Genomic DNA, 16,528 nt, shown 5'->3' on the forward strand with positions numbered 1-16,528 from the left:
TTATAAACATGCACTTTCACGAGATTGGAGAGAAGCATCTTGCTATAGGAGGGGAGCAGAAGCAGCAATTTGAATCTAGCTAATCTAGATGATAGAAATTGAAGGGACTGAGAAAGCAGTTTCAACTACTCTTTAGCATCGTCTAAATTAGACGGACGTGGCCGAAGACTTGATCTTTTTGAGAGGAACGTGGCCGAAGACTTGATCTTTTTGAGAGGAACGTGGCCGAAGACTACAAGTCAATGGTAATTGTCGGCAGCCTGCTCTTTATCATTAGCTGGTGGAGCTAATTGTCAATGGCAATTGTGGCAGTGTAGTCTTTATATTGAGCACTTTACCTTCCCTGCCACTCAAAAATTTCTTCTCTTCCTCTTGCTCTTCCATCCACAGAGAGAGCTGAGAAGATGGAAATAGTAATGGGAGTATTTGCAGAAGCAGCTATTTCTAATCTGTTGGGAGCCGTAACTAATTTGCTGAAACACGAAGTGGAGCTCATCCGGAATGCCAAAGTCGAACTCAACCAGCTTGAGGGGAACCTGGAATGCTTGAAGAAGGCCCTCAAAGATGTAGATCGCAAGCCCTTTCTCAGCAACAAGCGCAACAGAGATCTGGAGGGAGAGCAGAAGGATGTTTTCTATGATGCACAAGATATCATCGAAGAATGCCAAACCATAATTGAGCTCAGCTCGAAGAAGGTAAGAAAGGCTTGGATCCTTGATGTGTCTGCTCCCTACCGTCTTAGGAATGAAATTAAAACGATCAACGAAAGGCTTAGTAAAATATTAAAAGAACCAATGGTGGATTTGTTCAAAACAAAACCAAAAGATAATAGCCAGGGCCCTATTGGTGTTGAAGATGACAACCCCCGAGAGACAACCCATCACATAGGTGCACAACCACCGATAGGCAGGGAGAATGATAAAAGGGTGATAGTAGAAAAACTCTTGTTCAATTGTTCTAGACAGAGTAGTATGCCAGAGAAGCATGATGTTTCTATTATCTCAATTGTAGGAGAAGGCGGGATCGGCAAGACTACTCTTGCAAAAATGGTCTTTAATGAAGTCGAACAACAGTTCAGGGATCATAGATGGTGGGTTTGTGTTTCTGAGAGGCCAAAACGTAAGGATTTATTGCGGAAAATACTGAAGGAAGTGTGCAAGGAATCTAAAGCAGGACTTGATACTTCTTTGAATGACTTGTGCACACAAATACGGAGAGAACTTTGGAAGAAAAGATTTTTGTTGGTATTAGATGACGTATGGGAACTAGATTGGTGGCAGGGAGAGGTAGAGAGCACTCTTATGAGAGGTTTAATGGGGAGCAAAATTTTGATCACTAGTCGAAATATCGATGTCTCAAAAGGGGTTGGAGCTTTATATATGCATAGATTGCCAATATTGAAGGATGATGAGAGTTGGAATTTATTTTTGAACAAGGCATTGATGACCGAAACTGATTTGGCAAGTCACAATTTGCAAGATATTGCGAAAAAAATAGTCAAGAAGTGCAGTGGGTTGCCACTTGTGGTCCAAACAGTTGGGTCCTTAATGTGAACAAAAAACATGGAAAAAGCAGAGTGGAAGGCAGTTGCAGATAGTGTGATCTGGGACTGGAAGATGCCTGCCTCATCATCTTCCTCTCAATATGGTAGCATTCTTCCTGGTTTGATAATGAGCTACGATGACTTGCCACCTTATTTGAGGTGTTGTTTCGTTTATTGCAGCATTTTTCCAAAGGATCATGAGATCAAAAGGGAGCTATTGATCATGCAATGGGTGGCACATGGATTGGTTGAGGAAAAGGAAGGTGTAGGTGTGGAAGTGACAGCAAACCAATACATTGAAGATTTGAGAAGGCGTTGCTTGATTGAAACACATAGATCTGATAGGGGCACTTGTGTCAAATTGCATGACATTTTGCATGACCTTGCCTCATATGTAGGTGGAAAGGAATATAGCCATGCCTTTGCTACTGAGCAGACCCGCCATCTGTCATTACTTGGTCAAGCCAATGCAGAAGCGGCCATGAAATATAATGCCTCAGGAGCAGCAAATAAGGTGCGGACAATATTGTTGAGTGCATCCTTGCCTTTGGTGGAATTGATCAATTTCAAGCGATTGAGGGTGTTATCATTGATGAAATGTCGAATAGATGAGCTATCGAACTCCATTGAATGCCTTTCACTTCTAAAATATCTCGATCTAAGATGGTCTGAGGTGAGACGATTGCCCAGGTCAATTGGCAGACTCTATAACTTGCAAACATTGGATTTAAGTGATAGTGATATTGAAGAGTTGCCCGTGGAAATGGTCGAACTGTGCAACTTGAGGTATCTTGGGATGGAAAGAACAGTGTGTTTGAAATTTATGGCAGAAGGCTTGGGGAAGCTTACCAATTTATGGACCTTGCATAAGTTTCTGGTATGCAATGACAATGGAGGATGCAATATTAGGGAGCTAGAAAACTTGAACAAACTGAAAGGGAAATTGCTAATAGAAGGTTTGGGTGGGGGAAGGGTGAAAGCAATTGATGCAGAGAAAGCACAACTTAAGGAGAAGCATGAGCTAAATGTTGTAGAATTGGTCTTCGAGGTGGATGATAATGTTTCTGAACACAGAAGTTTGCTAGAGGCTTTGGAACCTCCACATGGCATCGAGAGGTTGAGAATTTGTGATTATGAAGGAGATACGCCTGCGTGGTATTTGGACACCACCAACTATATGGAGCTGCGGACACTACAGCTGCGATGTTGCCCATTGTTGGCAACAGTAATCGGAATTAACTGTTTGGAAAATTTGGAGGTCAACATCTGCCCAACATTGTGTGAATTGCCAAGCATGCCTTCGCTCAAGTCATTGAAGGTGAACGGATGTAATGGGCTAAAAACCCTCGCTAACATGCCTATCTTAGAGTCTTTGGAGGTGGTTGAATGTGGCAGCCTTGAGCACGTTGCTGAGATGCCTGCACTCATGTCACTGAGGGTGGACAGATGTAATATGCTGAAGACTCTTGCTAATATGTCGGCCTTGGAATTGTTGACGCTGATTCAATGTCGCAGCCTAAAGCAAGTAGCTGAGGTGCTTGCACTCAGGCCACTGGTCCTTGTTAGTGTTGCTGCTAGATCCTAAGGATTACATCTTGTGTTGCCGCGTTTCATTCTCATGGCAAATCAAGAAGCATCATCAAATACAGGAGTCAACTCTGATACGGGTATGAATTTTCTTGCTTCTCCTCTTCAGTGCCCAAGCAATTTACAGCATTTCCTCACCATCAAGTTAAATGCTGAAAATTATCTTATTTGGGAATCTCAATTCACTTCAATTTTGATCTCATTTGGTCTTATGGGATATATTGATGGAAGCAAACCTGCTCCATCAATGTTTAGAAGTGGAACAACTGAAATTAGTTCAGAATATATTGAATGGTTGAGAAATGATCAACTACTTTTGAGTTGGATTAAGTCCTCTCTATCTGAAGCAATACATACCCAAATTATTGGTTTAAAAACCTCTCTAGAGGTTTGGAGCGCTCTTAGGCAGTCATATGCCACTCAATCTATGGCTCGAATAATGCAGTTAAAATCACAGTTTCAAGATTTGAAAAAGGGGTCTAGTTCTATGGATGTTTATATAAACAAAGCAAAATCTATTGCTCATCAATTAGCCATTGCATCCAAACCTGTTGATGAAGATGATCTTGTTCTTCAAATTCTTAGAGGATTGCCAAGTGAATATCTTGCTTTTAAAGTCAGTATGGAAACTCGAAAGGACCCTGTCTCTTTGAACGAACTTCATGGGCTTCTTCTCATACAAGAAGCCAACTTAAAAGAAGATGATTCTCAAACTTTTGAATCTATTATGCCGGCTGCGAATATTGCCTCAAAACAAGTTTACAACAAGCAAACCAACTACAGAGGTCGTGGTAGAAACAACTATCAATCTAGAGGAGGAGTCCGGAAAAGTGATCAATACAAAGGTGATCGTTTTGTGTGCCAAATATGTGGAAAAGTTGGTCATATTGCAAAGTTTTGTTGGTCATATACTAACTTGCTTAAAGAAAAAGAGACAACGCCTCCTCAAGCATATCATGCAGTTTCTTCTAGCACTCTGAATCAAGACATTGGAGATGACAATTGGTATCCTGACTCCGGTGCGACTCATCTCATCACCAATGATATCAATAACTTGTTCATTCATGCCAAATACAAAGGTGGAGATGCAGTAAAAATCGGAGATGGATCAGGTTTGAGAATTTTTCATATTGGTTCTTCAAAGACATCTCAAAATTTAGTTTTAAATGATCTCCTTCATGTGCCCAAAATAACAAGAAACTTGTTATCTGTACAACGTTTTTCTAAGGATAATGGAGTCTATTTTGAGTTTCATCCTAATATGTGCTATGTTAAGCAGCAGGGAACGGGAAAAATTCTTCATCAAGGAACGAGCAGTGATGGGCTATATAAGATTGACCTTAGTAGCAAAAAAAAGGAAGCACAACTTGGAGAAAGACATACTATTGGGCAGTGGCACAAAAGACTTGGTCACCCTTCATTTTCCATTGTTAAGAGGTTTTGAACAAGTATGATTTGTCTTATTATGATGATTGTTTAAATTATTTGTGTGAAGCTTGTCAAAAAGCTAAGAGTCATAAACTTCCATTTAATGCTATTTCAAGTAAGGTGAAATGCCCGCTTGAACTCATTTATTCTGATGTATGGGGTCCAGCCCCAGTGGAGAGTGTGAATGGTTTTAAGTACTATGTGATTTTTATGGATGCGTTTTCAAGATATACTTGGATTTATTTGATGAAAAAAAAATCAGATGTCAGTCATGTTTTTAAAGCTTTCAAGACACTTTCTGAAAATCTCACTGGGCACAAGATAAAATATTTTCACTCAGATTGGGGAGGAGAATTTCGAGGGCTTCAATCATATCTTGTCGATAATGGGATTGGACATAGAATATCATGTCCTCATACCCCTGAACAAAATGGAGCAGCTGAAAGGAGACATAAACATATTGTTGAAACAGGTTTATCTCTAATGGCAGAAGGTAATATTCCTAAGAACTTTTGGTCATATGCTTTTTGTACTGCTGTATATTTGATTAACCGAATGCCAACCAAGATTCTTGATTTTGCTTCTCCTTTGGAAAAATTGTTCAAAGAGAAACCTGACTATGGCTTCCTCAAAATCTTTGGATGTGAATGCTTTCCTTGTTTAAGAGCTTATCAGAAAAATAAATTAGATTACCGTTCTGAAAGATGTGTTTTCTTGGGTTATGCTCCTCAACATAAAGGATATTATTGTTTGGGTGTACGAACCCGTAAAATCTATATTTCGAGACATGTCCAATTTAATGAGAAAAAATTTTCTTTTATTGATACTCAAGAAACTAGAACTCAAGATCTAGAAACTCAAAACCAAGCTATAATTTTAACCTCCCCTCATGAATATCAGTTCTCAAACCCTACAATACCATCATCTAGTACCTCCACAACTTCAGAGGAACCCTTACTTCAGTCTGAAACAAATAGTGAATCTCAACCTGAAACTCTTGAAAATGAGGAGCCTACCCAATCCAATGAAAATGAACCAAATCAAGAACGAGTCCATCCTATGACTACTAGATCTCAAGTGGGAATCTTCAAACCTAATTCTAAATACAATGAGTTCCATACATATTTTTCTAGCAAACACTCTCTTCCAAGAGCTCTGATACCATGTAAGAAATCAAAATGAAGAAATAATTAAAGGGACAAAAATTTTTAAAGTGGTTCAGCCAATAGGCCTACGTCCACTAGTCTATCATTTCTTGCTTGCCTTCTTTTGGTGGAGAGGCTCATTTATATAGAGGAGTTACATAAGGGGTCTCTAGTTCCCAAGAGACATGACTTTTCATCTTCCAACATACATGACTTTTCATCCCTCAAGTGACATGACTTTTCATCTCTCAAGAGACATGTCTTTTCATTTCCTAAGAGACATGACTTTTCATCTTCCAACAGACATGACTTTTCATCTCTCAAGAGACATGACTTTTCATCTCCCAAGTAATACACATTGAGAGCCTTCTTGGTGTTTCTGTTAACAGTAATATGCTGAAGACTCTTCCTAAATGCCATGTAAAGAGGAAGAAGAACAAAAATGAACAGAATTTTTTAACGTGGTTCAGAATTGTTCCTACTCGACGATCTCAGTCATCAAATCTCCGTTGACTGGTTTCCTTCCTCAATGGATTTTATACATTTGTTAGGAAAGTTCAAATTCAAATTACATCTATAAATGATGTTCCACCGCCTTCGACACTCGGCCACAATTCTTGGCTATGGCTAGTGGCCTATTTCGTTATTGTGCCTTTGAAGAAGGAGGGTTCTCTCTCAAAGCTTCCATGGATTCTCTACACTCATTTGTAGATTCATCCCTATCACCTGGAGGGAGGACCAAAGATTCATCCCTCTCACCTATCACCATGGGCGAGAACCATTCTTATCTTTTGTAGAATCTTCTCTTCACTCATTTTGTATATTTAATTGTAATCGTAATTGTAATAGAGAAAACTTATAAGCTTGACATGACTTGCGCAAATCAAACTATTATAATATGAAGTTCTATAATCAATATTGTCTACTTTTCGTGTTCCCAAAGCAATTGTAATAAAAAAATATGACTCATTCATTTATCTCTCCCTTCTACATGCAAGTAAGTTTCAACAACATTCATTCTTGAAAATGGCCTTTAAGTCAATGCTAAATTAATTAGTAAACGAAAAGAAAGTAGTTGCCCTTCAATGGCAAATAATTTAATTTTGAGAAGTGCACATCTATTTGTACTTCTGCAGTGAAGCTTGATGTTGTTTGATGATGAGACCGAAATTGTGGAATTTTAAAATTAAATTGTCATTTTTTATGACATGAGAACTATGTTATCCAATAAAAAATTTTAATTCCAGAATTATATGCTCATCCTCGAATTAGAATTTTGGAATTGTGATTCTATCCTAAGAGATGGAAATGGAATTATGATTCCATAATTTTAGATTTCTTTCATGAAGACGAAATTCATTGAAATAGGCTCCAAAAAATGGAAGGAAAAGAAAGAAAAAAAAAACAAAGCCAATAAAGATAAAGACTAGGCTGCCGACAACTACAGTTGACTTGTAGACTTGGGCCCTCCCCCTCATAAAAGTCAAGTTGAGCGAGTGGGTCCGTTTAATTTAATTAGCTCCAATGCCACATTATTGTCTGGTTAGTGGTACAGAAAGTAATTTTAATGTTAAAAAAAAAAGTCCAACCACATTCACACACCCTTATCAGGTGAAGTAATTTTGCCATCAATTTCATGTCCAGTGATTTCATTGTCACCATTAGTAAAGAACTGAAGATAAGCTCGATTTCAAGACTAAAGCCCCTCTCTTCGTGTTAATCAATTCATATGATATGATCACATAGGCAATTGAGGGATATTCTATGATGGCCGTCCATCATTGAGACGACTCCCTCAAATTAGTTATATGAATCTACGACTTTAAGAAGAGTGAGTTTAGAACTCATTTACAATGGCCTGCTTTTAATGGTGGACTTGAATTTATAGTAAGTCATAGATGATAATTCCAATTCGGGAGTTGTGTTCTCCACCCAACCATAAAGGAAGTAGGAATATATTATCTTAGAAACAACTATTATTTCCAGTTAGGTAGATGATCTACATCGAGTTGCTTGAAGATTATTGCAAGTTCTCTTGTATCACATTAACATATATATATATATATATATATATATATATATATATATATATATATATATATATATATATAATTAAATTAAATTAAATTGAGGGAGGCACTCTGTACCGCTGACAAGACAATAGTGTGGTATTGGAGCTAATTCAATTAAATGGACCCACTCGCTCAACTTGGTTTTTACGAGGGAAGGGCTCAAGTCTAAAGGTCAACTGTAATCGTCGGCAGCCTGGTTATCTTCATTCCTGCTTTGACCTTTTTTTTCCTTCCTTTTTTTTGGGGTTCAATGAATTTCATCTTCATGAAAAAAACTTAAAATTATGTAATCATTATTCCATCTCTTAGGATAGAATCACAATTCCAAAATTCTAATTCAAAAATTTGTTTGTTGGATAACATAGTTCTCATGTCATCGAAAATGAAGAATTGAGTTTTAAATTCCACAATTTTGGTCTCATCAAACACCCTCAAGCTTCGGTGGGGACGTACAAATAGATGTGCAGTTCTCAAAATTAAATTACTTGCCATTTGGTTTCTTACTAATTAAGTCGACTAGTTCAACATCAAGTGTTTAAAGGCCATTTTCAAAAATGAATGTTGTTGAAACTTACTTGTATTGTGAAAGGATTGATAAATGAATGAATGGTATTTTTAGTAAGGTACATTGAGAAAAGAATACTTTACACTATCAGCGATGAAGGGATTATCATTTGCTTTGAGAACACGAAAAGTAGACAATATTGATTAGCGAAATTTATATTATAATAGTTTAATTTACGCAAGTCATGTCTCGGTTATCAGTTTCCTCAATTACAATTACATTTACATTTACAAAATGACTGTAGAGAATCGACAAAAGATAGGAATGGGCATCGGTCCAGGTGATAGGTGATAGTTAATTGGCCTGGCTTACTATTTGGATCTAGTTCATATCCAAATCCAAGTGACTGACCCTTTTCAGGCCCAAGGATCTAGACATCATGGTAATTTCCAAAACCATTAATTTTCAGTTGAAAATCCTCCAAAATACCCTTAAATGTTCCCAAGATATTGTTGAATTTCCCAAATGCACTTGATTTTGTCAAAATACCTTTTATTTTTCCAAAAAACCTCATTTTTGTGAAAAAAACCCAAAATGCAAACTGCTTCATTTCTATGCATTTTATAGAATTTGTAGTTTGTGTCTACCCCATCTGGCCCATCCTCTTCTTCTTTATAAGAGGCCCTTAGGCCCACTCATAAACACACCTTTTTCTCTATGTGGCCCACTATTATAAAGATGCACTTTCACGAGATTGGAGAGAAGCATCTTGCTATAGGAGGGGAACAGAAGCAGGAATTTGAATCTAGCTAATCTAGATGATAGAAATTGAAGGGACTGAGAAACCAGTTGCATCTACTCTTTACCACTGTCTAAATTAGGCGGACCCACTCTTACAACTTGATCTTTTTGAGAGGAAGGTGGCCAAAGACTACAAGTCCATGGTAATTGTCGGCAGTCTGCTCTTTATCATTAGCTGGTGGAGCTAATTGTCAATGGTAATTGTGGCAGCGTACTTTTTATATTGAGCAACTTAGAGAGGGAAAACCAGAGCATTTGAATGAAGTGCAGAGCATAATCAATCAGTTGTCAGTCATGAAAATGATATTAGATGATGAGTTACAGGCTCTCTTGTTGCTTAGCTCTCTTCCCGACACTTGGGAGACTTTAGTTGTTTCTTTGAGCAACTCCACTCCAGATGGTGTGCTTACGATGAAGCATGTAACCAGCAGCATTCTAAATGAAGAAATAAGGAGAAAGTCTCTTGGTACTGGTAGCTTGCAAGTGCTAGTGATGGGAGACAGGGGCAGACAGAAGAATCGTAACAAATGGCATGACATGTCAAACTCTAGGTCCAAATCAAGACCCAAGATGACAAGTAAATGCTTTCATTGTAGTATTTCAGGACACAAGAAGATTAATTGTAGGAAATTGAAAGAAGAAAAAGAGCAGAAAAAGATGATTCAAGAGAATGTGAAGCCAAAAGAGTACACTGCAGTTGCTTCAGATGATGAGGTAGTGTTATTTTTATCTGAAAAAAATGATTGTCTTACAGTTCAGAATGGTGATTCTACATAGATTTTAGATACAGGGGCATCATATCATGCCACACCATGTAGAGAGTTATTCTTATCCTATAGAGCAGGTGATTTTGGAATAGTTCACATGGGCAACAGTGACACTTCGAAGATTGTTGGAATAGGAGATGTTTGCATTCAGACGAGCACATGATGCAAGTTGACTTTGAGAGATGTGAGACATGTTCCAGACTTAAGAATGAATTTGATTTCTGCAGGAAGACTAAGTGAAGATGGATATTGTACTTCGTTTAGTCAAACAGGTTGGAAATTTACCAAGGGGGCACTAGTGTTGGCTAGAGGTGACAGATTTGGCTCTTTGTATGGGATGAAGTCTCGAATCAGTAGTGTGGATGTCAATGCAGTTACTGGTGGTACTTCGTCAGAATTGTGGCATAAGAGGTTAGGTCACATGAGTCAAAGAGGAATCGACTTGCTCACCAAGAAGAATTTGTTACCAAAGGTAGATGGTGCACAGATATCTCCATGTGATCATTGTTTGGTTGGTAAGTTGCATCGAGTTTCCTTTCAGAAAAAGCGCTCTTCAAAAACTAAACATGTTTTAGATTTAGTTTATTCAGATATATGTGGACCTATAAATGTGACATCTAAAAGTGGAGCATCATATTTTGTTACATTTATTGATGATGCATCTAGGAAGGTGTGGGCTTTTACAATGAAAAGCAAAAGTGAAGTAAGTAGTATCTTCATGACTTTTCATGCAGCGGTTGAGCGCGAGACTGGTAAGAAGATGAAGAGACTGCGTACAGATAATGGTGGTGAGTACATAGCATCTTCTTTACGAGATTATTGTTTAAAGCATGGTATTAAAAATGAAAAGACAGTTCCTTATACTCCATAGCATAATGGAGCTGCAGAAAGGATGAATAGAACAATAATCGAGAGAGTTAGAAGTTTGTTATCTAGCTCTAAATTGCCTAAGTATTTTTGGGCAGAGGCAATACCTACTGCAGTTTATTTAATAAACAAGTCTCCTTCAGTGCCTCTAGATGGAGACATTCCACAAGGAGTTTGGTCAGATGAAGAGGTTAAGTATGATCACCTCAGAGTTTTTGATTGCAAAGCATTTATGCATGTACTTAAAGAACATAGGACCAAACTAGATGATAAAGTTATTCCTCTAATATTTTTGGGTTATGCAGATGATGAATTTGGTTACAGGTTATGGGATCCAAAGAATGACAAAATCTACAGGAGTCGTGATGTTGTCTTCAGAGAGGATCAGACTATTGAAGATGTCATGGGAGACACGAAGTCAGGTGTGAATGCTAGTGGTGTTCATGAGCCAACCTATGCAGAACCTGAAGAACTTTCATCTGAGCATGGTGAGACTGATGAAGATGTAGAGGAAGAGGAAAGAGAGACAGATGAGCAGTATACAGATGGCAGTCCTATGGAGACTCAAACTGATTATGAGCATGAGTTGGAGGGAGAGCTTCCTTCGCATTCAGAACCAATTGAAGAGCAATTGGGTAGAGGTAAAAGAACACGTATATCATCTACTAGATATTCTACTGATGAATATATTATGTTTACAGATAGTGGAGAGCTAGAATACTATGCAGAGGTGCTAGATGATGTGCATAAAGATAAATGGATTAAAGCTATGAAGGATGAGATGATTTCTTTATACAAGAATCACACTTTTGATTTGGTAGAGCTACCAAAAGGTAAGAAAGTGTTGCAGAACAAGTGGGTCTACAAGCTTAAAAATGAAGGTCAATGCAAGTTGAGATACAAAACTCGGTTAGTGGTGAAAGGTTTCAAGCAGGAAAGAGGTATTGATTTTGATGAAATTTTTTCTCCTGTTGTTAAAATGTCATCTATCAGGGTAATACTTGGTTTGGTGGCTTATCTAGACTTGGAGTTGGATCAGTTAGATGTAAAAACTGTTTTTCTTCATGGAGATCTAGAGGAAGAAATCTACATGACACAACCAGAAGGTTTTGTAGTTACCAGGAAGAAACACATGGTTTGTAAGTTGAAGAAGAGCTTGTATGGACTTAAACAAGCACTTAGACAGTGGTACAAGAAATTTGATGCATTTATGATAAATCAAAAGTATCGCAGGTCAGTCATAGATCATTGTGTCTACATCAGAGAGTTCTCATCAGATAGCTTCATTATCTTGTTGTTATATGTAGATGACATGCTTATTGTTGGACAGGATTGTCAATTGATTAGCCAATTGAAGATCGATATGAGCAAGTTCTTTGATATGAAAGACTTGGGACCAGCACAACAATTGTTAGGCATGAGGATTGTTCGTGATAGGAAGACCAAGAAGTTGTGGTTATCACAAGAGAAATACATTGAGAAGGTACTTAGCAAGTTCAACATGAAAGATGCCAAAACTGCAAGTACACCTTTAGCAGCACATTTTAAATTGGAAAATGAACAATGTCCTTCTTCAGCAGATGAGAAAGAAAGAATGGAGAATGTTCCATATGCCTCCGCAGTAGGGAGTCTCATGTATGCTATGGTTTGCACACGCCCAGACTTGGCTTATGCAGTTGGTGTAGTTAGCAGGTTGTTGTCAAATCCAGGCAATGAGCATTGGGCAGCAGTGAAGTGGATCCTAAGGTATCTGAAAAGTACTTCCACTTACTGTTTATGTTTTGGTGAATCTAATCCAGAGGTACAAGGATTTGTTGATGCAGACATGGCAGGTGATTTGAACTCTAGGAAGTCTCTTTCTTGTTATGCTTTTACTTTTGCAGGGGAGCTGTATCATGGCAGTCCAGGTTGCAAAAGTGTGTTGCTCTTTCCACTACAGAGGCAGAATATATTGCAGCAACTGAAGCTTGTAAAGAATTGTTGTGGATGAAGAGTTTTCTTCATGATATAGGCCTTAGTCATAAAACTTATGTGTTGCATTGTGATAGCCAAAGCGCTATACACTTGGCCAAGAATTTAACGTTCCACTCAAGGACTAAGCACATTGATGTCAGGTATCATTGGATTCGTGATATGCTTGAGCAGAAACTGATTCAATTAGAAAAGATACAGACAGAGAAGAATCATGCAGATATGATGACGAAGTCTCTACCTAAAAAAAAGCATGACATGTGTAGAGACTTAGTTGAGATGACTGTCTTTAAGACAGTGTATTAATTTTTGTTCATTTTGCAGGCATGATCCCTCTCTTGAGGCTAGAGGGGGAGTTTGTTGGGTCAAGTCCAGCTTCAAAAGAGGACCCGACCCGGCCCGTCACTGCGGGTGAAGGAGAGGGCACCCGATGGTGCCCCTCCCTCTTACGACGCCTCACACATCTCTCTCTCTCGTTAATTCATTTGGGAAAAAGAAGAGGGTTTCCTCTTGTGGCTGCTCACATCAAGAGGAGAGGAAGAAGAGGAAGGCAAGAAAGAGAAGAGGAGAAGCAAGGTGCGTGGGTCGATTGGCACGCCAAGAAGAAAGAGGAAAGACAAAGAAGAAAGAGAAAATGAAGGGAGTCTTCATTGGGTGATTTCTTTCATGAATCTTTGAGGCTCTTTCTTTCATTCGCATAAGAGATTGTTATTGCTTTCTTGAGTTCATTGTTTTTCTTAAAACAGTAGAGATATTGTTGCTCGTGTATTTGGCTCCCTTTCTTGATATATAGAAAGTCTCTCTTGTCCGTGGTTTTTTGCCCCATTATTGAGGGTTTTTCTATGTAAATTGGTGTCTTTTTTTTCTGCATTATTTAGCATATATTTTGACGTATATTGCTGCAATAGTGGTGTTGGAAACTCGTTCTTTTGCTTGCTGCCCTGAGATTCCGTTTTTAGTAGTTTTGTGGTGGTTTGCCCTCTTTTATTGTTGTTGAGCATTCTTTTGGAGGACACGACTATAACAGTGGGATGTAATATGCTGAAGACTCTTGCTAATATGCCGGCCTTGGAGTCGTTGGATGTGAGATTTTGTGGCAGCCTAGAACAAGTAGCTGAGATGCCTGCTCTCAAGTCATTGAGTGCGTACACATGTAATATGTTGATGACTCTTGCTAATATGCCAACCTTGGAGTCGTCGGAGGTGACAGATTGTGACAGCCTAGAGCAGGTAGCTGAGATGCCTGCACTTAAGTCACTGAGGGTGGATCGATGTAATATGTTGAAGACTCTTGCTAATATGCTGGCCTTGGAGTCATTGGAGGTGGTCAGATGTAATATGCTGAAGACTCTTGCTAATATGCCAGCCTTGGAGTCGTTGGATGTGAGATTTTGTGGCAGCCTAGAACAAATAGCTGAGATGCCTGCTCTCAAGTCATGGAGTGCGTACACATGTAATATGTTGATGACTCTTGCTAATATGCCAACCTTGGAGTCGTCGGAGGTGACAGATTGTGGCAGCCTAGAGCAGGTAGCTGAGATGCCTGCACTTAAGTCACTGAGGGTGGACCGATGTAATATGCTGAAGACTCTTGCTAATATGCCGGCCTTGGAGTCATTGGAGGTAGTCGGATGTAATATGTTGAAGACTCTTGCTAATATGCCGGCCTTGGAGTCCGTTGTAGATTCTATGGTAGAAGCTCGCGTGGGAATGGCAACTTTCGCATGAAAGATGGTAAAAAGAACGAAAGTTCGTGCTAGAGTTTATCAAACTTTTCATCGCTCTGCTCGAATTGAACATGATGTAATGACTGTCAAGCAAGGTTTGTGTAGGGTAGGACCGCAACAGCCCTTTTCCCCCTTTGATGTGCAAGTGCCTTAGTCACTCTTGCCTAGATAGAGATCGCCTGGCCCATCAATGAAATCAATCACATCTTGATTCTCTATAAGTCCAAGAATTTGTGTTTTCCACAACAAGAAGTTCTTGTGTGAAAGTTTAATAGAAACAAAGTTGGCCACATTCACAATGGAGGGATATGGATACTTAGCTGTTGAAGATTTGATGATGTCGCCATGGTACGAGAGAACAAAAAATTGCTATGTTATCCAACAAAAAATTTTAATTCCAGAATTATATGCTCATCCTCAAATTAGAATTTTGGAATTGTGATTCTATCCTAAGAGATGGAATTATGATTTCATAATTTTAGATTTTTTTCATGAATATGAAATTCATTGAAATAGGCTCCAAGAAAATGGAAGGAAAAAAAAAAAAAAAACAAAGCGAATAAAGAATAAAGACTTGCCGAAAATTACAGTTGACTTGTAGACTTGGGCCCTCTCATAAAAATCAAACTGAGCGAGTGGGTCCGTTTAATTTAGTTAGCTCCAATACCACATTATTGTCTTGTTATTGGTACAGAGTGCCTCCCTTTATTTAATTTAGAAAACAGGAGAACTGAAGATAAGCTCGATTAATAAAGAACTGAAGATAAGCTCGATTCCAACACTAAAGCCCCTCTCATCCTGTCAATCAATTCGTATGATATGATCACATATTCAATTAAGGGATATTCCTTGATGGTCGTCGAGACTTTAAGAAGAGTGAGTTTAGAACTCATTCACAATGGCCTGCTTTTAATGGTAGACTTGAATTTATGAATTGGAATTATCATCTATGACTCGCTATCGTCTAAGAGCAGGCCACTGTGAATGAGTTCTAACTCACTCTTCTTAAAGTCTCGATTATCATGGAATATCCCTTAATTGCGTATGTGATCATTTCATACGAATTGATTAACAGGATGAGGGGACTTTAGTCTTGGAATCGAGCTTAAATTAAATTGAGGGAGGAGAGGCCTAAGTGTAAAGGTCAACTGTAATTGTCGGCAGCCTCTTGCTTTGACCTTTTCTTTGCTTCCATTTTTTTGGGGTCTGTTTCAATGAATTTCATCTTCATGGAAAAAAAACTTAAAATTATGGAATCATAATTCCATCTCTTAGGATAGAATCACAATTCCAAAATTCTAATTCAAAAATTTGTTTGTTGGATACCATAGTTCTCTTGTCATCGAAAATGAAAAATTGAGTTTTAAATTCCACAATTTTGGTGTCATAAAACACCCTCAAGCTTCACTGGGGACGTACAAATAGATGTGCAGTTCTCAAAATTAAATTATTTGCCATTTGGTTTCTTACTAATTAAGTTGACTAGTTCAACATCAAGTGTTCAAAGGCCATTTTCAAAAATAAATGTTGTTGAAACTTACTTCTATTGTGAAAGGATTGATAAATGAATGAATGGTATTTTTAGTAAGGTACATTGAGAAAAGAATACTTTACACAAGTTTAATTTACACAAGTCATGTCTAGGTTATAAGTTTCCTCAATTACAATTACATTTACATTTACAAAATGACTGTAGAGAATCGACAAAAGATAGGAATGGGCATCGCTCCAGGTGATAGGTGATATAGGTGATAGTTAATTGGCCTGGCTTACTATTTGGATCTAGTTCATATCCAAATCCAAGTCACAGACCCTTTTCAGGCCCAATGATCGAGACATCATGGTAATTTCCAAACCATTAATTTTCAGTTGAAAATAGTCAAAATTACCCTTAAACGTTCCCAAGATATTGTTGAATTTCCAAATGCTCTTGATTTTGTCAAAATATCTTTTATTTTCCAAAAAGCCTCATTTTTGTGAAAAAAAATCCCAAAATGCAAACTGCTTCATTTCTATGCATTTAATAGAATTTGTATTTTGTGTCTACTCCTTCCTACTTGCCTTAAAATGTTCCTAATAGTCCCACTCATACACACCTTTATCAATCTAGAAGCA

The 16,528-nt window shown here is 38.1% G+C and overlaps 1 protein-coding gene across 1 annotated transcript; it reads left to right on the top strand.

Moving 5' to 3' along the window:
• Positions 1-316: 316 nt before the first annotated feature.
• Positions 317-4,868, top strand: LOC116246494 (putative disease resistance protein RGA3). The gene is made up of 2 exons (XM_050075628.1): positions 317-1,526; positions 1,560-4,868. The coding sequence occupies exons 1-2, from the start codon at positions 405-407 to the stop codon at positions 3,126-3,128; spliced, it is 2,691 nt and encodes an 896-aa protein (XP_049931585.1). The 5' UTR covers positions 317-404; the 3' UTR covers positions 3,129-4,868.
• Positions 4,869-16,528: the final 11,660 nt, after the last annotated feature.

This window comes from Nymphaea colorata, chromosome 1 (genome assembly GCF_008831285.2).
Source record: "Nymphaea colorata isolate Beijing-Zhang1983 chromosome 1, ASM883128v2, whole genome shotgun sequence".
Lineage (NCBI taxonomy): Eukaryota > Viridiplantae > Streptophyta > Magnoliopsida > Nymphaeales > Nymphaeaceae > Nymphaea > Nymphaea colorata.